At 40.5% G+C, this 25,331-nt stretch overlaps 2 protein-coding genes across 2 annotated transcripts in view; one reads left to right on the top strand and one right to left on the bottom strand.

The window, feature by feature from the left end:
* Positions 1-9,330, top strand: part of LOC148824858 (uncharacterized) — a 33,785-nt gene extending 24,455 nt beyond the window's left edge. Inside the window, exons 10-16 of the mRNA XM_088926303.1 lie at positions 2,307-2,398; positions 6,017-6,036; positions 6,947-6,979; positions 7,822-7,904; positions 8,172-8,228; positions 8,781-8,819; positions 9,210-9,330. Coding sequence (XP_088782429.1) covers positions 2,307-2,398; positions 6,017-6,036; positions 6,947-6,979; positions 7,822-7,904; positions 8,172-8,228; positions 8,781-8,819; positions 9,210-9,330 — 445 coding nt within the window. The remainder of the gene's footprint in view (positions 1-2,306; positions 2,399-6,016; positions 6,037-6,946; positions 6,980-7,821; positions 7,905-8,171; positions 8,229-8,780; positions 8,820-9,209) is intronic.
* A 6,209-nt stretch (positions 9,331-15,539) lies between these two features.
* On the bottom strand, positions 15,540-19,233 carry LOC148824859 (uncharacterized). The gene is made up of 2 exons (XM_088926460.1): positions 18,861-19,233; positions 15,540-16,621 (listed from the first exon to the last, which is right to left on the bottom strand). The coding sequence occupies exons 1-2, from the start codon at positions 19,231-19,233 to the stop codon at positions 15,540-15,542; spliced, it is 1,455 nt and encodes a 484-aa protein (XP_088782586.1).
* Between the last annotated feature and the right edge of the window lie 6,098 nt (positions 19,234-25,331).

Here is a 25,331-nt window from a genome sequence, read left to right on the forward strand (position 1 = left end):
TGGGATCTGTTCAGACTGAAGTTTTATTTGAGAAATGTGTCTATTATGTTGAAAGAAATGTGTATTTGACCTGGAAGTCCTTCATTTTAAAGTGATAAAGGTTTAATTCTTGTTCCATGTTTATTCTGCATTTGACTGATATTGCACAGCTAAATGACTTGGTGTTTGTAAGTCTTAGATAACTAATGATAGGGATCATTTTTCTTACATCATGGAATTTTAAAAAAGAATGATTAATAAAAATAACCTGTGCACTGTGCTTTTAGAATATATTATTAAATGCAACTATAATTCAATCTGTGAATTATGGATTAAGATCTTGAGAGGTAAAAGCTAGAACACATTGTTCACATATATATCATGTTATCATAGTAAAAATCATATATGAATAAAAAGTAGTATTACAATGAATTGTAGTATATGATAGAAAAATATATTTCACACTCCAAACTGTAGGTGATTGAATATTTAATCAAAAAGAACAAATCTAGTTACTGTAAATGTGCCCTGGACAGTAAGTATAAACACTTCACGTACAGACTGGGCTGGGACTGACTCGCGTCAACAGCAACATTCCCTCGAGCGCTCACCCTGATATTCAGACTGGGTCAGGACGTCTTTCAATCAAGCCTTCAGTCTTTCAATCAGGCTCCCAGTCACGCTAATCACCTCTCTAATTGAAACTGTTCAGAACACCGAATCTCCATCATAGAGCTAAACCTTTTGAACCTGGCGATCACATTCCTCTCATAGTCAATTTTTACTCTGATATTTTCATATCTCACTGCTCCTGCTCTTCGATCCTGAAATATTTTCTCTGTTTTAATTTTTTCCCTTTTCTGCTCCGACTCGCCAGCCTCTCTTTTCTTTATTTCAGCTGGGAGACAGGCGTCCCTCTTTATTTTTTCTTTCTGCTCACCTTTTTCATTCAGCCCAGCAGCCTGCATTCGATCTGTTACTCCCTGATCATTCAAACTCTGAAAGAGCTCAAAGTCCCGCGCCTGGGTTTCAATTATATCTCCTGCTGCAGATTTTCCAACTTTCTGCAGCATTACACTTCACATATTTCCACACAAGTTGTGAAGCATCCATCTATTAAGAAAAGATTTTATTGATTCTGTTTTGGATTGTATAACTTATTTTCAAAGTAGAATGTTGAAAAGACTTATTAGTGTTTAAATCTCTTACTTGATACAGACATGCGGTCAGTATCCACTGTTAAGTACATGCAGGGCCTGAGACACAGATACACCAGATTTCAGTGATTCAGTCTTCTGGCACCACAGCCACTGTCCATTGTACTGACCACAGCCCCCAGAAACACAGGAACACAGTCATTACAGCTACTGACCACTATACTGACAACAGCTTCCAGAAACACAGGAACACCGTCATTACAGCCACTGTCCACTGTACTGACCACAGCGTCCAGAAACACAGGAACACAGTCATTACAGCTGCTGTCCACTGTACTGACCACAGCTTCTAGAAACTCAGGAACACCATCATTACAACCACTGTCCACTGTACTGACCACAGCTTCCAGAAACTGAGGACCATAGTCATTACAGCCACTGACCACTATACTGACCACGGCTCCAGAAACACAGGAACACACTCATTACACCCACTGTCCACTATACTGACCACGGCTTCTAGAAACACAGGAGCACAGTCATTACAACTACTTTCCACTCTAATGACTACAGCTCCCAGAAACACCGGAGCACAATCATTACAGCCACTGTCCACTGTACTGACCACAGCCCCCAGAAACCCAGGAACACAGTCATTACAGCCACTGACCACTGTGCTGACCGCAGCAGAACAGCCCTCTGCAGTCACACAGTGATATGGACAGAGAGATATATAACAGGATCCGGACACAGGTGTGTGGAGGGAGAAGTGTGATGGGTGCTGGTGGACTTCCTGTCACTCCACTGTCTCTTCTTCCCCATGGGAGGGACTAGCCATCCAATCAAACAGGTAAAACAAAATAAAAATTTCAGGTGTGCTTCTAAAATGTCTTAGTATAAAAATATCCTGTAGACATCTTGATAAGTTTGTTTCTCTCTCTCTGCAGGCAGTGGTAATGTGAGACTGGTGAATGGAGCCAGTCCCTGTGAGGGCACAGTGGAGATATATCATGGTGGAGAGTGGGGAACAGTACTTCACTATGGCTGGGATCTGAATGATGCTACAGTGGTGTGCAGACAGCTGGGCTGTGGATCTGCTGTTTCAGCACCAGGAGGAGCTCACTTTGGACCAGGGTCTGGATCAGTCCTGCTGGGTTATATCTCCTGCAGGGGGTCAGAGTCTGCGCTGAGGGACTGTGGAAACACTGAATGGAAACAGTATGGCTACCCTCATACCTATGATGCTGGAGTGAGGTGTTCAGGTAGGAGACAGACTCTTTCCAGTCTCCATCACTGAGGACAATTAAAACTTCTCCACTGATCTAGAGTCCATCATCATGATCCATCTGTCCATCCTCCCATTCCCACTGCTCCTGTCCTGCTGAGAGCTGAGACAACACTCCTCACTGTCATTGTGTGCCTTTTCTCCTTCTGGATTGTATTTCCTCCAGTGTGTAGAAAACATATTGAAAACTGTCTGAAACCCCCAATCCCACCTGTATGCTTTCTGTTAGGTTTTACTATGGACAAATAATGAGGCCAAAGGAAAGTCTGTAAATGTACAGTATGTGACCGTTAGATCTGTCGTGAACAAATGTATTTTTGGTCTTGATTTTGAAAACTCCAGTTGGTCCTTCTTGAAATTCACCAGCATCATTTTTACTCACAGTTCTGCTGAGTCTCTCTCACTTCTCCCTTTTCTCTATTTAAATTCAGATTCAAAGAGCTGTATTGATCAAAGATTCACAGCATTGACATTGAACATCAGTTGCTCTTCTCTGACATATTTACAAACATTAGAACAACGATCGCATTCTGTGAGATTGAGTGAAACAAATTAGTTACAACAATATCTAAAAACTATAGAATAAAAGCAATATGACTGATATGTATTCTCAAAAGACCTATTACAAAGGAAAGGAGATTTCTCAGCTTCCTGGTTCATTTGGTAGTCAGTATTGATCCAAGGATCTCATCTACTGTTTCTTCAAGAAAGCTGGGATATCTGGGTAACTTGTTCCATATTCCCACAATCCTTTAGCAAAGGGGCCCTCAGTTCTCAGTGTACATATGTAACCTTTTTTAAATATATATGAATACTGTCATGGAAATATAACTATCAAGGAAGCCACAAGAGAGAGTTCTCACCTGAGTAAGGTCTTTATTTCAATATTGCAATATTGGGAGCCCTGCTGCCACTTCGCAAAGTGCAACCAGAGACTCAATTTGTTACAAGCAGTACAGGGTTTTTATAAGACGTTGCACTGTAAAAAAGTTCAGCACTTGGTCCCTTCTAAAACTTCCCCTTTCTCTAAGAGAAAACAGATTACATCATAGAGCGAGAGAAGAAAAACTAGATTTGTTATTCAAAGCTTATCAGTTACTTTCAGCTAATTCTAATGACCCAGACAGCATATATTGTTTTGGTACATTGTCTTCTAAACTAACCTAAACAGTGTACTTTGTTGACAAACTGTTTTCTAAAATTCTGCACGTATTGTAGCACAGCAGTTACATCCTTGAAATATATTATCTAAAAGCACCAATATATTTTTTTCAAAGCTCTCTACATTTTTAAGAATCAATTTACTTATTAGATTTCCACTTCAATACATTCACATTCTTAGAAAATAACTAAACAATCTGATATAAAACTCTGTTTCTGTACGGAAAAATGTCCCTCTCCCTCTGTTCCATGTCTTCCAGGGGAGCTTGTGTTGAGCTTTCAGAAAATAAAAACACTTTGTAAATCAGTGTCAAACAGCTCTTTGGATAAACACAAATACAGCCTTCATTTCCAAAGTAGTGTTTCGTTATTTACAGAACAATAAAAACAACCCAAGAACATAACCAAAAATGTAGAAGCTAAACTTCTGAATGAGAATCTTCACCTGAAGTAATACAACAGGCAGTTAAGCCGCTCACCAGCTCTGTTGCTCTTAAAAGTGATCAGTCCGTTCGTCTGCTCCCATCTCCTCTGGGTGAACTGCTTCCTGCTTTTAAATCTCACCTTACAGGTGACTGAGGATGGCTGATCATTCTCCATGGATTTGACAGGAATCACAAACTTGTCCTGTCTCCACATGCTCACCCCTTTACAAATCACAAAAGAATATATAGGCACTTTACCTGACTGGTCAGGTACTGTGATCTCTGTTACTGTTTTGATATTCCAGCTCATCGAGGGGTCAGACTGGTCAAGGACAGTGATCTCTGTTACTTTGTTCTGATATTCCAGCTCATCTAGGGGTCAGACTGGTCAGGGACAGTGATCTCTGTTATTGTTTTGATATTCCAGCTCATTGAGGAGTCAGACTGGTCAGGGACTGTGATCTCTGTTATTGTTTTGATATTCCAGCTCATGGAGGGGTCAGACTGGTCAAGGACAGTGATCTCTGTTACTTTGTTCTGATATTCCAGCTCATTGAGGAGTCAGACTGTTTAGGGACTGTGATCTGTTATTGTTTTGATATTCCAGCTCATCGAGGGGTCAGACTGGTTAGGGACAGTGATCTCTGTTATTGTTTTGATATTCCAGCTCATTGAGGAGTCAGACTGGTCAGGGACTGTGATCTCTGTTATTGTTCTGATATTCCAGCTCATCGAGGGGTCAGACTGGTCAGGGACTGTGATCTCTGTTATTGTTCTGATATTCCAGCTCGTTGAGGGGTCAGACTGGTCAGGGACAGTGATCTCTGTTATTGTTTTGATATTCTAGCTCGTTGAAGAGTCAGACTGGTCAGGGACTGTGATCTCTGTTATTGTTCTGATATTCCAGCTCATTGAGGAGTCAGACTGGTCAGGGACTGTGGTCTCTGTTATTGTTCTGATATTCCAGCTCATCGAGGGGTCAGACTGGTTAGGGACAGTGATCTCTGTTATTGTTTTGATATTCTAGCTCATCGAGGGGTCAGACTGGTTAGGGACAGTGATCTCTGTTATTGTTTTGATATTCCAGCTCATTGAGGAGTCAGACTGGTCAGGGACTGTGATCTCTGTTATTGTTTTGATATTCCAGCTCATTGAGGAGTCAGACTGGTCAGGGACTGTGATCTCTGTTATTGTTTTGATATTCCAGCTCATTGAGGAGTCAGACTGGTCAGGGACTGTGATCTCTGTTATTGTTCTGATATTCCAGCTCATCAAGGGGTCAGACTGGTCAGGGACAGTGATCTCTGTTATTGTTCTGATATTCCAGCTCACCGAGGGGTCAGACTGGTTGGAGGCAGTGATCTGTGCTCTGGGAGACTGGAAGTGCAGCACGGAGAGACCTGGGGCTCAGTGTGTGACTCTGACTTCGACTGGCAGGACACAGAAGTTGTCTGTCGAGAGCTGTACTGTGGGGTTCCCTCACAGGTGCTGAAGGGGGCTCATTTCGGGAAGGGGGAGGGAGAGGTCTGGACAGAGGAGCTCCAGTGTCAGGGAAGTGAATCTCACCTGTCCTTCTGTCCAAAGTCCTCCACAAAGACACAGAGCTGCACCCATGAGAACGATGTGGGACTGGAGTGTTTTGGTAAGAGGAGAATAATCCATTTCATTTTGTTTTGAATGGAGCTCAAAACTGAAGCTTAGAAGAGAAACAGATGAGTGTTGCTATAGCTCTGTTTCAATGCTGGGGATTGGTGTTTAACACTGAAAATTCAATACGCTGATCTTCTGATCAACAGTAACTTAATTATACCTTAAATTACCACCCTTGCTGATGAATAAAGTATTTCAGATTGAATTGGATTGAACAGTAGCACGTTAGTGAGGTACTTGTAGGACAGTAATTTAAAGCTCAGGATTGTAAGTAAAATGGAAGGTGTGATTGAGGGTTATTGCTGTTGTTGTTGTGTTGTGAAGCTGTGTCTCTGCTCTCTCCCCTGTCCTATCTGCAGGATACACAGAGTTCAGGCTGGTGAATGGCTCAGACTCCTGCTCTGGCCGAGCGGAGTTACAGTGGCTCTTCAGGGACTGGGGAACAGTGTGTGATCTCTACTGGGACCTGAGAGACGCTACTGTTCTCTGTCAGCAGCTGGGCTGAGGGGAGGCTGTAGCAGCGCCAGGACAGGCCTGGTTTGGACAGGGCAGCGGACCAGTATGGGCTGATGTGTTTGAGTGCCGGGGCAATGAGAGCCGTCTCTCACACTGTGCTGTGTCTTCATGGGGGAGAGCAGGGTGCTCTCATGGACAGGACGCAGTAGTCATCTGCTCTGGTGAGAATTGGGTGTTTAAAACACAGTAACACCCCCTCTACTTAAACACAGCAGCACACTATTACAGTAGTGTGTACATCTAATAATAATAATAATTGCTTACACTCATATAGCGTTTTTCTGGACACTCCACTCACCACCACCAATGTGCAGCCCACCTTTTTTCAGCATTTATTTCAGATCATTACACAAATACAGTGAGGACTAAAAATCAGTTTTATATTTATATTCAGATCACTAATGGTTATAAAATGATCTAAAATACAGTATCCAGTAACTAACAACTGTCTCATTTAATTAGTTCTTTATCCCAACAACTAATTCACCAAGAGGCTGAAGAAAAAGCAAGAGTCAGATAGTGAAGATTTATAAATTGTGTTTCTTAGCCCCACACATAGCTGACACTCCGCTGGTGAAACATCACTCCTGTGGACAGAAATGAGAAAAAATATATTCCTTAAATGATGTTATATAATTAATATAATAATTATATTAAATATAATAATTAGAGCCCAATTAAACAAGAGGCTGAAGAAAAAGAGTCAGAAAATCAAGGTTTACAGATGTTACAGCTTATCCCCTCACACAGCTGAAATTCCATCTCTTTTACAGCCTCAAAAATCAACAGAATTTCACCTGGAGCAGGTAAGGAGAGAATGAGGACTGTCTTTATCACATTAGTGCTGTTTTAATTGTAGTTTTATTACTGGTATTAAATTGCTCATCTGACACACAGCTCACACTCTGATTTCTCTCTGTGTGTTTGACAGGTTTCCCGTCTTCAACAGTTCCTTCCTCACTAACACCAGGTATGAACTGGCTCTTGTTCTGTATCTACAGGGCTCTCAGTGTGTTGACATCTCTGTTGCTCAGTTCTATCCTAGACTAAGCTGCAAGGCAGCAGGTGTGTGTGTGCAGTTTGCTCTGTGTCTCACACACACAGTCTGGGTCTTTGGGATCTACAGCAAAACATGTGAAGCTATTGTCTCTGTGCCCAACAGTAACACATGTGGTATAGTGCTGATGATCAGCACGGAGTCTGTTACAAGTATTGGATATATTAAATTAATCAAAAATCAAGAAACACTGTACTTGTACTGTATCTGTTCAGGTGGGTAGCTCCGTCAGCATGCGTAGGCTGCAAAGGAACAAGTAAAAGGTTTATTTCATGCTGAAAAAAAAGAAGAAAGAAAACACAACGTTTCGGCCATGGAGCCTTACCTTACCAGGTAAGGTACCTGGTATCTTACCAGGTAACATACCTTGTCTTACCAGACACCTTACCTTACCAGACACCTGAAGAAGGCTCCACTTGTTCCTTTGTACTGTATCTGCTGTGCTTGTGCTTGTACTGTATCTGCTGTCCCCAGTGGCAAGAGGTGATGTTCAACTTCTAACAGTAGACCGTCTCTACCTAGAGGTCATCATTGTGATATCTTAGTACTGCACTGACTTCTGACCTCTGACCTCTAATTCTCTGCTCCTAGGCCAGCTGTCCATCAGGCTGGTTGGAGCAGGAGGCGACTGTGCAGGGAGGCTGGAGGTTTATCACAGTGGCTCCTGGGGGACAGTCTGCGATGACTCCTGGGACCTGGCAGACTATCAGGTGGTGTGCAGGCAGCTCCAGTGTGGGGCGGCCCTCAGTGCCCCAGTGCCAGCCTCCTTGAGCCACGGGACTGGACCCATCTGGTAACTGGACCCAACAGTAACCATACAGCTCTCTTCTAGAGCCACTCAATACCTCACTGATCTCTACTACAGTCACTCAGTAACTTCTCTGCTCTCTTCTAGAGTCACAGAGCTGAGGATGCTCAGTAACCTCACTGTTCTCTTTCAGTCCCGCTGGCTCTGGCCTGGTTGGAGGCACTAACTGCTCTGGCCGGGTGGAGCTGCAGTATGAGGGCTCCTGGGGGACAATCTGTGATGACTCCTGGGACCTGCAGGATGCCCAGGTGGTCTGCAGACAGCTGGGCTGTGGGGATGCAGTGAGTGCAGCAATAGAGGCCTCATTCGGACCAGGGAGTGGCGCCATCTGGCTGGACGAGGTGAACTTCACCTGTGGGACTGCTGTCACTCTGGACTGAATCAGAGTGACTGTCGGCACAAGGAGGATGCAGGGGTTACCTGTACAGGTGAGGGGAGTCTTAGCACTGTAGGTGAACAAGGTAGCAGATTGATGGAGAAGATACACTGAAGTTACACATATTCTATAACTGTTTAATATCTAATTGAACCAGCTAGGATCATCAGTCATAAAACTAGGATGTTGTGTAGCTCTGTGTGTGTGAACAACACTACTCTTCAATTCAGAACCTGACTTCTTTCATCTCTGCAATCTTACGTTTTACCTCAAGAAATAAATATATTTTTTATCAGCTCCACTGTAGATTCAACTTGCTGTAAAACCAAAGGCAAAATATTGACAGTTCTCGTATCTCTTTCACAGGTCTTTCAGAGACAACAGCCAGTACAACAACAGCTACAGGTGAACAGAAATCCTTCTTGTCATTGATAACTCCCGTCTTTCTGTCTCTTCAAATTCCCAGTGTAGCTGTAGTGTCTCCTCTCCTCTCTCAGTGTGAATATCAGTGTCTTTTCAGATTCTCAGTATAGCTGTAATGTCTCCTTTCCTCTCTCAGTGTGAAGATTAGTCTCTTCAGATTCCCAGTGTAGCTGTAGTGTCTTCTCTCATCTCTCAGTGATTTTCTGACAGTGTTGATGTAGCATCCTTTACAATTCTTTGTTGAGATGGGTTAACCCTGAGGACCTAACACCTCCTGATGGGAAACTCAGGGACTTTAATGTGTTAAAGCCTGTATGAGCCCAACAGCACAACTTGTCATCCCTGTTCATCTCCTGCCTCCTTCTCCCTCAGGCAGCACCAGGACACCACTAACAGGGCCAGCACCACGAAGAGCAGAGCCCCCAGCAGCAGGAGGGCCAGGGGTGAGACGGACAGACCTCCCAGCGGCTGTGTCTGGGTGAACACACAGTAATGCAGTGAAGTTGAATACTCATCCAATCTTTGGGGATTCAGATCTCCTGCAGGCACAAAGAAATAGTTGCAGGCTTGTTGCTGTCCAATCCGCGCTCTCTGGCTCCGTGCCAGGCTGTGCTGTGCAGCTTGCGACGGTGCGCTGCTGATGCTCACTGACCCGCTAGTTAGTTTTGGCTGAAACTAGCAAGAGTTTGTGCACAGGAGAAAAGATGACTGTGGGTCCCAGCAGGTCAGGAAGAGGACCGCGGATTGGACAGCAACAAGCCTGCAACTGCTTCTTTGTGCCCAGAGATTGGATGAGTATTCAACTTACTGCATTACTGCTTGAGAATTCAATTGTTATCCCAACCAGTTGATATCAATTTAATTCCTAAGAGTTATGTACTTGTTTTGAGTATCTAGTGTAGAAGTTGTGACCAAGTTCATTTACGAAATGGTCTAAATGAATGATATACTGAACGTATGTCCTCTTGATATAGGTAACTCTTCGTAACTGAATGAATATATATCTTTTGTATTCTGATAACCCTCACGATAAGATCTGTTAGGTTTATATGCATATTTTATGTATTAATGAATGTATCCTTTTGTATTAGTACCCGTGTGTGTGCGTTGTTTGAGTTATATCGCATGGTTGGATTCTAAAGCCATCAAAAGAATCAATTTTGTGATTTACTGCTACAATTAATAATTGTCCCAGTAAATGCCCAAACCCCTACAGAACTGGTGCCTCGTGAGAGCACACTACATTTCTTTTGTTTGTTTTTATAGTTGTTAGAGCACTACAGGGATTTACCTAGGTTCCTGGAAGACTTCTCGTTTTGTGGTAGTTTTCGGGTTACAATTTTTTTTCTATTGATAGGACCCTACGCTATACTGTGGGACTAGTTTACTTTAGTTCTTACATTCTACCTGAAATTACCTCAAAAACTAAAACTCTTTTTTTCTATATTTATCTACAGTTGCTTTCCAGACACCACAACTATTCACGGTGAATCTTATGAATGCACGCCTTTATGAATAATAGTATTATTTATTATTGACTTTAATGAATATCTTTATTCGTAGCTGTATTACAGGTAATGCATGTACAGCCTGAGAAAAAGTTTGATGAAAGGTGTCGCTCTATACTACTGACGTTTTAGCCTTCTCTCAGCTTTTTAAAGACTGTCATAAATGAGATGTAATCAATTTACTCAAGAAGTAATAAATTTCAGTTTGAAGTCTGTTTCTGTTGATTCAGAGACTCCCTCTCTGAAGAAGTTTGCCGTCACCCTGCGAGGGAGAAGAGCCATCAATCACCGAGGCAACCACTGAAACAATTAACATTAAACACGTGAAATGCGAGATGTTGTGATTTTTTTTCCCACTTAAGGCTTCTATCGTTTCTACTCTAACGAGAAAGACCTCTTTATTAGAAGTGAGATTTGAACAAACATCTCCAGGGTGAACTGCAACCTAAACGCCTTAGATCACCAGCCATCTTGCCTGTGGTTCTTATAATGAATTATATATTTTATTTATTTATCCTCGTTGATAAGAAAAAAAGTGAAATCATGTAATTAGAGAAATGTCTTTTTTTTCATGGGGAAAACTAGCACGAGCAAATGTAAAGTTTGGAGCAGTGCTCAATAAAATCGATCAGAAACCGAAAGCGCTTCTTATGCGGATCAGTATATTCCAATACCGCTGGTTCTGCAGAATAAGAAAAGCCGAACTCCTAACATTGTGTTGCCATTAAGGCTGCTTAGTTAAAAAAATATATATCATCGTTACAAATTATACGCTGAGCTGTTTTATGTATCCTGGCACCTCTTTCCTTCCTACTTTGCAGTGAGCACAATTCTTTCAGTTCTTCTCTTGTATTTTCCTTGCTATTTTACTGTCCCTTTCCCCCATGTGGCGATGGATCCACAATCGAAACCATGTTTTCACCATGTGTTTCTGCAGCTGCAGTCTGTATGAGAAGAAGGAGGTATACAGCTCCAGTGGCGCAATCGATCGTGGTACTTATACAGCAGTACACAGCAGAGTTATGCTGAGGTTGTGAATTCAAACCTCACCTGGAGCAGTGTGGTCTGTGTCTTTAGCTACTGAAAGCAACTGACGAGTTTAGGTGCTGGAGAGGAGGTTTAAATAAATTTGAAAGAAACAAGTAAAGGTTTATTCTGTATCACACCCAAAGAAGACTCCACTGCTGAAACATTGTTTCTCATTTTTGTTTCAGCATGGAATAAGTAGTTGCAAGAAAATCAGCCCCCTGAATAGTTCATAAGATGAAAAGTTCAATATTCTACTGACTGGGCAATTCACGTCTACTCAGTTTCTTTCTGAAACAGCATTTTTCAAGAAATAATTACAATTTTGTGAAATTTGAAATACAATCTTAATGCAGATTATTTTTTTCCCCAAAAACTGTAAATGGAGAAAACTGACCTGTTGGAGTCTCTGTGGTACAATTGCTTAGTGCAGTCAGGTGGGGACTAAAATGATAGTAAGGTGCTGGTTGAAGCACAACCAGGCATGCCTTTCTCACTGATCCAACATGAACATCATCTAGGGAAAAAAGGGCATGTAATGCTTAAAACATTATTGACCTTATTGATAATTGGAGGGAATACAAAAGCTTTGCATTTATCGAATTACAGCACATAACAACTGAGTACCTGTGTCGATAGCAATGGGCAATTTCCAATAATGACCATCATCATCTACTTCAAGTAAAATAAGATTCACACATAGAGTTTTATCTTGGATTGGAGGGTGGGAGAATTCATTTATACTCCCGTTGCATCTTGAGCTAAACTATTTTAAAAATATGAACAGATTTGTTCAAGACACTTGTAATCACCTTAAAGAGAGTTTTCATGAAGATGTACGGTGGCTAGCTCTCCACTGTTAATTGGTGGGACTTTTGAAGAAACTGTTCTCATACAACCAACATACAAATTACACATCTTAATAAACATGAAGGGAAATCCGTGTTATGAATAACATAAAACTGTCACTACACATGATTGAGTCCTTGAGTCTGGCACCTAAGACCACTCAGCCATCCTGACAAACAGTGGAGGCTGGTGTATTGAATGCGCCCACTACTTTGTCGAAGGATTATTAACAACTACTGATAGTTCTTTTCTTCTTATTACAGAGATTTCTACATTGCAAGACAATTGACAATATAGATTAAGTAAAGTCTTGGTAAACAAAACAGGCACAGAGAGGGTTTGAACCCATCAACTTCAGTTTATGAGATCAACGCCTTACCACTTGACCACCGCACCTTCAAGTGAACGGCTTCCAATCAAGGCTAAAATGTTTTTAAAATTCAGAACAAAAAACTATAAACCTTTGAGTACAAATTGCAAGAAGAGGAGGAGTAAAACACGCTCAAATGTGATTATTATTGTTGTTCAAATTATTTTTTTCTGAATCTGGTTTACATCGCCTGGAGGCAGCGATAACAAAAGAAGTGATTCTTAAGAAGGAGATACGCAGTATTCTAATTGTAGAATGCAGATCTGTGCAGCAATCGTACTGGATTTGACTGGGATTCTGAAATACTTCTTGCAAAGGTATTCAGACTTTGTTGATCCTATAATAAAAAACAGACCTGAAACTCCCTAGCTTCCAATCTCTGATGTTACTGTCCTTAAACTCGGACGTGATGTGCAGATGTGCAGTGTCCCTTTACTCTCGTGTTTTCAAATCAATCTCCATTTTCGAGTGTAGTTCAAGTGGAACTGGCCTGACTGCAGAGGAAAGTACGGAATGATAAAATGTTTCTACAATTTACAAATTGTGGGTTCAAGTCCCACCAACATCCCGTGTCATTTTGATTCAACCTTTTGAAATCCTCTAGGGATTGGCGTTGATCAAGTCAAATAGAGGACTTCTTCAGAGTCAACAATCGAAAATGAACCCGAGGACACAAGGGAGGAATTAGCACTAGACCTGGTCAAGCAAGTAATTGCATTACTCCTGTCCTGTAGTCCTTGCTCTTGCTTCATGTTGACTTCAAAATTCTCATGCTTAGCTATAAGGCTCTGCATGGCTTGGCACCTCAGTACCAGTTTGAGCTATTATTGCCCTACTCCCCACCTCACAACCTCCGCTCTTCTAACTTCCAGCCTTTGAAAACCTAATTAGTAAAACTGAAAGAACCATCTCCATAGGTGTTGGTAGTGCACGAGGAGGAGCTGTGACAATAGAAGAGGAGGAGTGAGAATGGTACGGATGGAAAACTGTTTTCTTGTAGTAATCTGGAAAAAATGAAAATAAAAGCCGAAACCTGATAAAATAATAATAGCCATAAGAGGAAATGGCTTCTAGCAGCATGCAAGCACCCCTTGTTCATATAGTTGTGACCATTCCCATATATCTCATGGGAGACCGGGGTTCCATTTCCCGACAAGGAGACTGTTAGCTTTTCTCCCATCAGATTTCAATCTTTCATGCAGTGTGAGAAAGCGTACATAATTTTCCTTTTCTGTCATTTTCTGATGGCTATTTCAAAAACTCCTAAATGCTTTTAGAACATCTACCAATGTATCTGATTATTTTTTTTCCCCAAACAAGTTCATTATTGATCATAACAATCTCCAAAGAACAAAGAATGTGCCGAAGATGTGAGGAATTAAATCTTGAATCAGCTACATGGGTATCTGTTCTGTGGTGGTCAAGATATATTTGTACGAGAAACCAGGAGGAATCACTTCACTCCTATGAACTTTTATAATCTATCTTCTTTGTGGAGTGAATGTTGTATTTGAGAGAAAAGCAAAGATGCTCACTAAGGTAGGGATGACCAAGAGGTCTGGCTATGCAGGAACTGCAAATCATATTCGTACGAGGTCATCAGAAAATAATGTTTAATAATGTTTAATTGCATTTAGTTTATGTGGCTGTTAAAGTGTATATATATTGCGGGTCCTGTCTGGTTTTAAAAAAAATTGCATTGAAAAAAAACTGTTAAAAATATAAAAATATGGATTAGTAATGGTGCCAAAATATATTTTCTTATTAAGAGAGATTCATATAATATCTCTTTTTCCTCATTATTTATCCATTATTGCATACATATTTCTTGTATTTGATATTTATTCTCTCTGGGGGTAAATAAAATGTAGATTGTGCAACAAAGACTTTGAGCTTTTTGGTAGATTTTAATCAGATGTGGGACTTTTTTTCTTAAGAGTTACAGTTAAGGAACCTAATCTGTTTTATACACATTTCTTGCTCAAAATGTAAAATGTAAGTTAAAAGCTGTCACACAATTACAAGCCTATCCAATGAGAACAGTCTTAATTGGAAATTAAACAGGACTAAACTTAACATTCCAAGACCAAACAGAAATAAAGAAATCAATTTAGACTTAATTCATTTTAAAACTGAATAAAACTAAAAACTTTATACATTTTATTATACACATAAACAAAATGGCATGATTAAAACTAATTCTGTTCTAATCAACCATAAGTAAGGGTAATAACAGTCAAAATTTAGTTGACTAGACTAAATCAAAAGTGGGTGACTACAAAGAGACTATAACAAATAGACATTTTAGGAACAAGTAAAGGTTTATTCTATGCTGAAAAGTGAAGAAAGAAAACACAATGTGTCAGCTGTGGAAGCTTTAACGAATGTCACATGCTAACGCAGCTACCTACTTCAACGAATAGAGATTTCAGTGGAAAACTGGTGACTAAATTGGTGTGTTTTTAAGTCGCCTGACTGGATAAAACACTTCCCATACTAACTGTAGCTTAATGAACTAACTCGCTCCTGTGTGACTGCATTGGTGGATTCTGAAGGTCTCCTGTGTGAGTATGCTGGTTGGCTTTTAAGGTATTTGAATCACTAAAACCCTTTCCACACTGACTGCAGCGGAAAGGTATCCCTCCTGTAAAATTAAGGGTAGTGGCTCTGTGGTTAAGGATCTATGTCTGTGGGTGGAAGATTGCCAGTTCAAATTCCTCAATTGACAGAGGAAGACTACTCTGTTGGACCCCAGAACAAAGCCCTTAATCCTGATTGCTCCAGGCATGCTGTACAAAGAGCTGATCCTGTGCTCTGACACCAAGCTTCTCTCCCTATCTGCAGGCCTCATGGTGAGCATGTTGTGAAAAGACAAATACCTAATACAAGAAATTGTATATGGCCAATAAAGTGATCTTATTTTATGCGCTGGTGAGCTCTTCAGGTGATTCAGTCATTAAAACTCTTCCCACTCTGACTGCAGCTGAATGGTCTCTCTCCTGTGTGAATATGCTGGTGTGTTTTTAAGTGACCTGACTGACTAAAACTCCTACCACACTGACTGCAGCTGAATGGTCTCTCTCCTGCATGAATACGCTGATGTGTTTTTAAGTGACCTGACTGACTAAAACTCCTACCACACTGACTGCAGCTGAATGGTCTCTCTCCTGTGTGAATGCGCTGGTGGGTTTTTAAGGTACTTGACTGACTAAAACTCTTCCCACAGTGACTGCAGCTGAATGGTCTCTCTCCTGTGTGAATGTGCTGATGTCGTTTTAAGAGGTGCAAATGACTAAAACTCTTCCCACACTGACTGCAGCTGAATGGTCTCTCTCCTGAGTGAATGTGCTGGTGTCTTTTTAAGAGGCATGAGTGACTAAAACTCTTCCCACACTGACTGCAGCTGAAAGGTCTCTCTCCTGTTTGAAGGTGCTGGTCGGGTTTTGATTTGCTAGACTGACAGAAACGCTGCTCCTCCCTGTGCCATAATGGCAGTTTGTCCACTCCTTCTGAGCAAGGCCTTGAGTGATTCTTCCTCATCCTCTGATCGTGCTGTGGTCTCTTATTCTGCAAATGCTCCATGGAATGGTCTTGCTCTGTGTGCTGAAACTGAGATTTGTTTTCTCCATCGTGTCCTTCAGTGTGCTGGTCAGCAGTGTGAATCAACAGGGGCTCCATGTCCTGCTCTGTAACATTAAACTCACTCAGTTCTTCTTTGAGTTCATGTACAGTGATGCAGTAAAGTTCATTACAATGTTCTGCAATATTCTTGGTATCCAGATGATTAATCTTCTCCGTTAATATTAAGAGTCCAGGTGTCTCACACTCAGGTTCTATCTTCATCATGGGCACAGAGTCCAGATCCTCGACACTCTGTCTGCTCTCTGTGTGCTGCTCACTGAGTGTCTCTTTCCCTTCTGCAACAGTGAGCTCTGTCTCCTGCATCAGATTGGAGCCCCACTCCTCCTCACTGTGCTGCTGTTCAAGAGGAGCCCTTTCCCCAGCATCAGGGAGAGCACTGGCCTCTGAGCCTGTAAACACAGGACAAGAAAACAAGACCTTTATAATAATAATAATAATAATAATAATAATAATAATAATAATAATAAACTTCTCAAAGTGCTCTACATAATGCCAACAACAACAACAAAAAAAACACAATATAAGCATGATGGGAATACACTGTTTGAGGAGACAGCAGATTGTGGTACAAAATACAGTAGGAGCAGATGGGTAAAGAACAGGTAAATAAAGGCTCTTCTAAAGAAGAAAGTTTTGAGTCTGGATTTAAAGGAGTTTAGAGAAGGTGACTCTCTGATATCCTTAGGGATAGAGTTCCAGAGTTTAGGGCATAACAGAAGGGCCTTTCATTCATAGAGTGTAGACGGACTGGGGGAAAGATAGGAGACCAGAAACAGAAGAGAGATGGCTGTGAGGTGGGGAGTAGAGCGATAATAACTCAGACAGGTACTGAGGTGCCAAGCCAAGCAGAGCCTTATAGGTGAGCAGGAGGAATTTTAAGTTGACACGAAACTTAACAGGAAGCCAGTGCAAGGACTCCAGGATAGGAGTAATGTGAACACTTGTACTAGACCTGGTCAGGATTCTGGCTGCCAAATTTTGGACATACTGGAGTTTGTTCAATGTGGATTTAGAAACCCCAGAGAGCAGAGCGTTATAGTGGTTTATTTGGAAGAAGAAAAAACTTTTCAGCCACAGTTAACGATAATATAAAGTGTAGTTGAGCAATATTTCTGAGGCGAAAGAAAGAAGTTTTGACAATATGTTGCACACGTTGGTCAAATGTCAAGCCTGAGTCAAATATCATCCCCAAGTTTTTCCAATTTAGACTGAAGCTCAAGTACAGAAACATCTACAGATAGGGTTACATATTTGGCTTTACAAAATTGATGGGGGGGTTCAAATAAGCATGACTTCAGTCTTGTCACAGTTTAGATAAAGGAAATTTTGAGTCATCCTAGTTTTTATGTCAGAGATGTAATTAGATAACAAAGAGACAGCCACATTAGCGTCAGGTTTGGTATGGATGTATATTTGAGTATAATCAGCATAATAATGATAGCTGAGGCCATGTGATCTAGTATTTAGCCCTGAACTTTAATACGAGTTTAGAGTAGCGCTCAAAAGGAAGTACTATCCACGCAAAAAGTAGCTTACATTTTAAACTTGAGATAGCAAAGATATTATTTAGTAGCATGTAATTTAAGTTTTAAAAACTCATTTTCCAAACTTGATATACATCAAAGATTCAAACACATTTAATCTCTTTTAACACAGATAACGTGAAAAGGGATTAAAAATACAGCAGACAAGTACTTTACGTAACATTTTTACACAAATTCATGTATAGCCATTTAGTGGTGAACAAAAAAATTCAAATACTGTAAATAAAAATGTAAAGAATGTGGGAAACATAAAAAATTCAACTCTTATACACCATGCAGCTGAGTTCCTCTTTGGGAACTAGTCACTAGTTATCATGCAGCATCACCATCGATATGACAAGTACAAAGAGGAAAGGCAAGTCAAGAGAAGTTAAGCTGTATCACACTTTTTATTATACTTTAAACTACATACATGCATGTACTAGTACACTCCCAATCGATTTGGGTTGTTTAAGCAGAGGGGAATAAGTGGGTATAAAGGGGTGTTCTGATTATAGGCGATTTTAGAAATACAAGCTATGTTAGAAACCTAACTACCATGAAAAAGTAAGTCTACTGTAATAATATCACAAGTACATTACATTTACACTAACAGTGCACTGAAAGAAAGAGAGGGGTTGATCCAAACACACTGACTGGACACTCCAGTACATTAACACTGCACTGAGAGAGAGGGAGGTTAATTACACACACTGACTGGACACTACAGTACATTAAGACTGCATTGAGATTAGTTAATACAGACACAGGCCCTGGAGGACTGCAATACTTAAACCAATTAAAATTATTTTGTATACACAATCATTAGCATACATATAATAATATAAACCAATAAAACGTAAAAACAATATATATATACACATAAGTCTTCTTTCTTAATTACGTTGTATTATTATCTGATTCAGTGAAACACTGTAACCGGACAAAACAGTTCAGTTTCCAGTTAAGAATCCCGTTGTTACATCACGCAAGTCTTTCCCACTTCACTCTGCGTCTCTGCACTATATTCTCACCAGTGAGGAAGTTAAAGACACTGTTTTTAAACTCACACACACCCTGACTACATACAAGTCACCCCACTGACCTGAGAGCTGCAGTTTCGTGTCCATTTCTTCCTTTATTCCTGCAGGGACTTCACGGGGAAGCGTCTGGGTACCCTGACCTCCTCCTGCTCCCGACTCCTTCTCCCACAGCTGCAATCTCCACTTCAGGCTCTCGTTTTCCTTCTTCAGCTGCGCCATTTCACTCCCGACACTCTCCTCCACACACTGTGTGATTTTAAACACGGCCCGTCTTACCAGTATCTGGGAGATGCTGCGGAGTTTGTTTTCAATCTCATCCTCAGAGTCAGACATCCTGCTTCGAAACACTCGTGAAACTTCATACACGATCGATTTGAGCAAAACCTCCATGAAAACGTGAAGCTCAGTTTCCAGATTGAACAGTAAAATTGTCATATTTAACCAAAGTTGATCACAAATACAGAGAGAGTGTTATGCTGATACTGAAATGACAAACACTAAGACTCCTACGCACCTACGGGTCTATATGATTGCAAGGGTTTGAATTCATACTTGAAGCAGGAACAGGAACTGAGCGATCACTCCTCCTACATCCTGCCACATGACGCACTTCCTTAGTGATTGTTGCTATGCACTTCACGTGAAGGACTTTCAGTATGTTGTATCTTGTTGAATATACAATGAAAAATAATGTAGCATTGTTTACAAATATATGTACATAAAATATACACATCTATATATATATACACATACAAATATATATATGTTGTATTTTCATATATTTCCAGATCCTTCGCCTGTATTGAAATAAATAACAGTACTTAAACGTGTATTGAAATAACGGGATCAAACTTTTAATGTAATGGATTCATATCTAAACAATGTCTGCTAATAGACGGTAATGTGAACAATTCCTGTTGCCAATTGGTTTGATATCTCCAAGACATCCAAGAGATCAGGTATTGAAAATCATTTTTTAAACAGAAAATGTGAAATGGAAAGTAGGTCAAAAGCCTTCTGATAATCTAAGTACACCATTCTACATGTTCTGTGCATCCATTAGTTCTATGGGCTTTATGGCATGTAATTAGTTAGACAAATTATATTTCTGATTACAATAGATAGTTTTATATCTCTAGTCATAATAAAGGTTGGTTTTATTATAATTTATGATTTCTATAATTTATAGTAATCCTTTGTTTCATTTTTCAGAAAAAAGACTGCAATGTTGATAGAATAAGAAAAAAAAGTCCCTAAAAGACTGTGATTTGAATGAAGCATTTTTTGTCCACATTTAACATTTTGCAGCTCTCTGACAAACCAGCAGCATTCTGACAGAAAGAGCACTTGTAAACTCATTGTCTCAGTTATCCAGAGGAGCAGAGTGACTGAGAGGTCAGAGCTGTTAGCTGGTATTGTCAGTGTGAGAACAGCTCTCCAGCTCCGTCTCATTGACTTCACACCACCTGAGTGCTGAAGCTCTTTCTCTCCTGCTCGTCTCCTCTCCACTCCCGTCTTTTGTTCTTTTGTTTGATTTATCAGCTGTCCCTCATACATGAAGGAGGCACCAAAGCCAAAACATTGTGTCTCTTTTCTTTTCACTATGGAATAAACCTTTACCTGCTCCTGTCTCATTCACTCTCTTTTTCACCTTGTCTGCAGTCTCACCTCCTGCTGCTCCATTGTCTGCAGTTTCTGTCCAGAGTTTCACCTCCTGCTGCTCCATTGTCAGAATGAATGGTGAGTCACAGGACTGTTCTCACCTGTTAACACCCAGTAACATTTCTACCCAGGTGGCAATTTAAATACCTGATTCTGTATTTTAATGTGTCTGTTTTGTGTTTAATGTCTTCATCCTGCTCTTTTTGTAATGAAATTGTTGTACTTGAAGTTGTAAAACTCAAACCTTGGTTTACCATGAGATTTTAATGTGATTTTCTTGATTTCGTGTTCATCTGCATTTGATATGTTTATATTTCACTATATTTACTCATAATCATGTGTACTCATACATACTCCATGTAGATAATGTAAACGAAATCTCATGTCACAGTAAAGGCTCACACAGAGAGAATTCTTGAAGAATAAAATCACACTACACAACTTTGGAACATCACATCCAAGTTTAGAGACAGCAACATTAGAGATTTTAAGCTAAGAAGTTTCAGATCACCTTTTTATTAAAAGTTCAAGCAAAATTGAATAACTTTGCAAGGAAAAAAGAAAAGAGAGGCCAATCAAGAGGTGTGAAGTCAGAATGGGTGCAGAGAGGTGTGAAATGAAACTTCCAATGAATGGAGAAAATTTAAAAGAACAGTAGTCTGTCGTTAAGGGAAGGGAAAAAAAATGATTATGATATTACATATACCCACATACTTCATATCCTACATATTAACATACTGACCAGAATAATTAAAAAGCTTTGATTCTGAACCCCTGCAGTTAGTGTTAATTAGAAAAACAACAGTGCTGCAACCTGAGCACAAGTTCAGCTGCTCTCCAGCTTTGTTCCACACGGTTTTTCATTGCAATTGAGCTCAGAGCTGGAGATGATCTCCAGACAGTATGGTTAACACCTGGTTAACTAGTCCGCAGCTGTGTGCTCCATTCAAAAGTTTGTTCCAATTGACCCAATGTGTGGTTCTATAGCTGTCAGGTGCAGTTCCCTTACATAAAGGACATTTATTACTGAGGAGCCCGATTGACAAGCCAGGCGGGAGTCAGATCTACAATTTTCTGATCCACATGATTCTGAACACTTGATTCAGGCCCCTTTATAGCTCTCTCTGTTCAAGATAAAAATAAAAAGGTTCAGTGCTTAGCAAAGAATCACCAATAAATTGAATGTGGAAGTTAAGTCCTGTTCTAAGTTTCCTGCTTTTGAGAGCAAACTTACCCAGATCTGCAATATTTTAAAATATATGCCGTTGTTGAGTTGGAAATAACTAAATTAAAATATCGATTTCCAGTTATATACTTGAACGAGACAGAAAAAATAACAATTATGACCTACATATTAACACATTGATCAGAATAATTGAAAGGTTTTGATTCAGAACCCCTGCAGTTAGTGTTGATTAGAAAAAAACAACAGTGCTGAAACCTGAGCATAAATTCAGCTGCTCTCCAGGTTTGTTCCACGTGGTTTTTCGTTGCAATTGAGCTCAGAGCTGGAGATGATCTCTAGATAGAACCGTGTTAACTAGTCCGCAGCTGTCTGCTCCTTTCGAAAGTTTGTTGCAATTGACCCAATGTGTGGTTCTATAGCTCTCAGGTGCAGTTCACTTACACAGAGGACATTTATTACTGAGGAGCCTGATAGGTTTAAAAGCAACACGAGTCAAGCAGGAGATGAACCTACAATCTTCTGATCTGCGTTATCCATTGCGTTACTGCCCTTCCTCTCACATTGCTGAACTGCACCAGAGTGAGCTCAGCACCGTAGTACCATCTATAATATATGGGGTGGTGCGGTGGCTAGGGATCTGTGCCTGTGACACAGTTCGTGTCTCGTGGCCAGCAGAGAAATCCTCTTAATGTTAGATGCAAGACAATCAGATGTCAGGAGAATCTTAAAGCTACTGAAGCAGGAGTAGCAGTAACAGCAATGAGGTGGGTAAAGTTTGGCATTTCTCATTTTCTTCTGCACAGCCACCGTGTCAGAATGCACTGCTCGGGATATAAAGGGAATTACGACTTCATATTATTTTTACTGAGCTCTGCATTCTTTTATTCATACTGCCTACATGCTTTGAATTGCTGACATTTTCTGCATGCATTTCTTTTTCAGGTTTCATTAAATTCCTCACATTGGAGCCAACACTTAAATATTTCATTCGGGGTTGCATAATACATGGTGCAAACCTTATTTACTGTGGAATGCTGTGGAACATGAAGCTGTTTTATTCAGTGGGGAGGTTTGATGCGCATATTACAAATCGAGCGGGCGAGTAAGAAATCCAAGAAGACATCCAATTAAAAGAAATGAAAAGAATCCAAGATGCGTAGAAAACTGCAGATCTTAAAAATGCAGAACAGTTACACAGTACACTGTGGTGCAGCTTTTATATTTCGGTCTTACACATTTGAATACATACTTTACCGTAAAATCGTGCCTTGATTACAGACACCCCAAACAGTTCTTAATTCACAAAGCAAAGGCTATCTAAATGTGCCTCTGTTCCTTTCCCTTTCAGGATATTATTAAAGATTAGAGAGTACCATAAGTGTGAAGCAAAGAGAGAAACTCAGAACGGAGCTTTAATAAACACAGGGAAAGGGAGTCTTCTCTCGCATTTCAGTGAATCTAGGGTATGCTCATGAACCGAGCATAGCAGAGGATGAATTTGACCCATTTATGTCTGGGTTATGTGACCTGAACGCTTCCACTGCGTCACTCACCGTAAAATGCTTTAACACAACTGTTCTTTCTGTACTTTCTAAATGTACTCCTAAGATTCAAAGTTTCAATAGTAAAGGAAGGTGTCACCTTGAGCACTCGGTGTCTTTTGAATACAAATCATCACACTGCTCTACATAGACCTGTCTTCTGGATCCTTACGATTGCTGAGAAACAAAGCTTCTGCATTCCGAGGATACTGATTCTTTCACCGTAAATCCCCAATTCTTCAACAAGAATCAATGAAAACCAAACACTTATACACACTTGTATCCTAGCTTGAAAGCAATATGATGGAATCTCCTTCACAGCAGAGATGAGAATTTCGATTTCTTCCCCATTGCAGAGCATGTATGGGCACTCCCTCAGTACCCTAGTTTGTAAAACCACGACTTAAAGGTCGAAGCACTTTTTAATATTCTGGAGTCTCTCATTTGATGGCCAGAAATAAACAAATTTATGTCCGAACTTGAAAAGCTTTCTAAAATTGTTCGGTGCTTCTTATTAAAAGAAATGACAAGAGCAGTCTGAACAGCTCCAGGCTATCAACTGCTTAATATAGTGATCAGCAGCTTGATAACCAGTTTATAAGGCTGAAAATGATCCTGGAAGCACAGCAAACTTCTAACGGCTACTACTGTTTTGGGTTTTACAACCGAATAACAAAACGGCTTCAATTCCGTCGATTAGACTCAGTGAAACTTAAACACCTATAATATTTGTGGGAATTGTAAGTGTTTTGCACGTGTCGAACCTAACGTCAAAGAACGGTCACCATTGTAACCAAAGCAACCACAGGAACAACATCAAGAAGCACAATCAATTCCCCATTTAAATCTTTCCTGTAAGGTGTGCTTTGTGAAAGCATGAAGTAAACCCCCAGATTGCTTTTCAACATGGACAAAGTATTTCTGATGGAGCGCTATGCGCAAAGATTTAATAAGCTTTACCCCTGCTGATGATTCGGCGTGAAGAAGTAAAAGTTTCACAGACAGTTTCCCAGAAAAGCAGCTCGCCACCACAGCCAATAGTAAATGTACTTGCCGGCACACTACCATGTACACTGGGTCATAAGTGATCTCTTATCCTTGATGTTAAGCTGACAGCCTGTCTTTTAGAAAGTCTATCTCTGAACACCTTGCGCAGCCTCTCAACAGACTCTTTTCCTGATCGTCTTGCAAATCAGAGGAAACAAAGTCTTAAAACAGTGTCATTTGGCAGCGGTGGGATTCAAACCCACGCCCCGAGAAAGACTGTAGCCTAAATCCAGCATCTTAGACAGCTCGGTCACGCTACCTTCTGCAGGGCCGATCTTCCTCACGTTGCTGGCTTGGAAAATGCCGGGGGCTTCAGCTCTTGTCATCAGATCTAATGATGGTATCATGACGTGCGGAAGTGACTGCAACTTCATCTTCTGTGATGCTTTCAACAGCGCAAACCGGCACAAACGTAGCAATACCGAGGGAGCTGTTTCATCCTTTGTGCTGTTTGTAGCGGCGCGACTCCACGGAAATCGAATGAATTGAAGAGCAACAACCAAACTCCTCTGCTATTACTGTTGCTTTTTTCATAGTTTCTTCAAATCCTTCATTTTAACATCGATTTCGAAGGATATTGATGATAATACCACGTGAATTGTGGTTTTCTTTTGATTGCCAATTTTATTCAAATACCAGCCTTTTTTACAGTTGTCTTGCGTGTTTCACAAGGTATAATAGCCCCCCTCGCATCCTCAGCTAACATATTTTAAGGAACAAGTAATAGGTTTATTCCATGCTGAAAAAAAGAAGAAAGAGAACACAACGTTTCGGCCTTGGAGCCTTCTTCAGGTGTGAGGTGTTATTTTAACATGTTTTAGCTGACAGTGTAATGGGAGTATAAATTAATTTTCCTGCCAGCCATTCAAAGACCAAATTCCATGGGTGAACATGATTTTCTCTGACGTTGCCGGTATTGGACTTTTCCGGTGGTATTGAATTATGTCTACAACTGTTGTAGTAGTTCGTACTTGAAGTTCGACATGTGCAAAGCACTCGCAATTCCTGCTAAAATCATAGGTGTTCAGAACTCCAGAACTCTTTGTACTGCTGAGCCTGGGCTAACCCCTGTTCCTGTTGCTTCACATAGGGTCTTT

The sequence above is a fragment of the Atractosteus spatula genome, chromosome 10 (assembly GCF_055471065.1).
Source record: "Atractosteus spatula isolate fAtrSpa1 chromosome 10, fAtrSpa1.hap1, whole genome shotgun sequence".
Lineage (NCBI taxonomy): Eukaryota > Metazoa > Chordata > Actinopteri > Semionotiformes > Lepisosteidae > Atractosteus > Atractosteus spatula.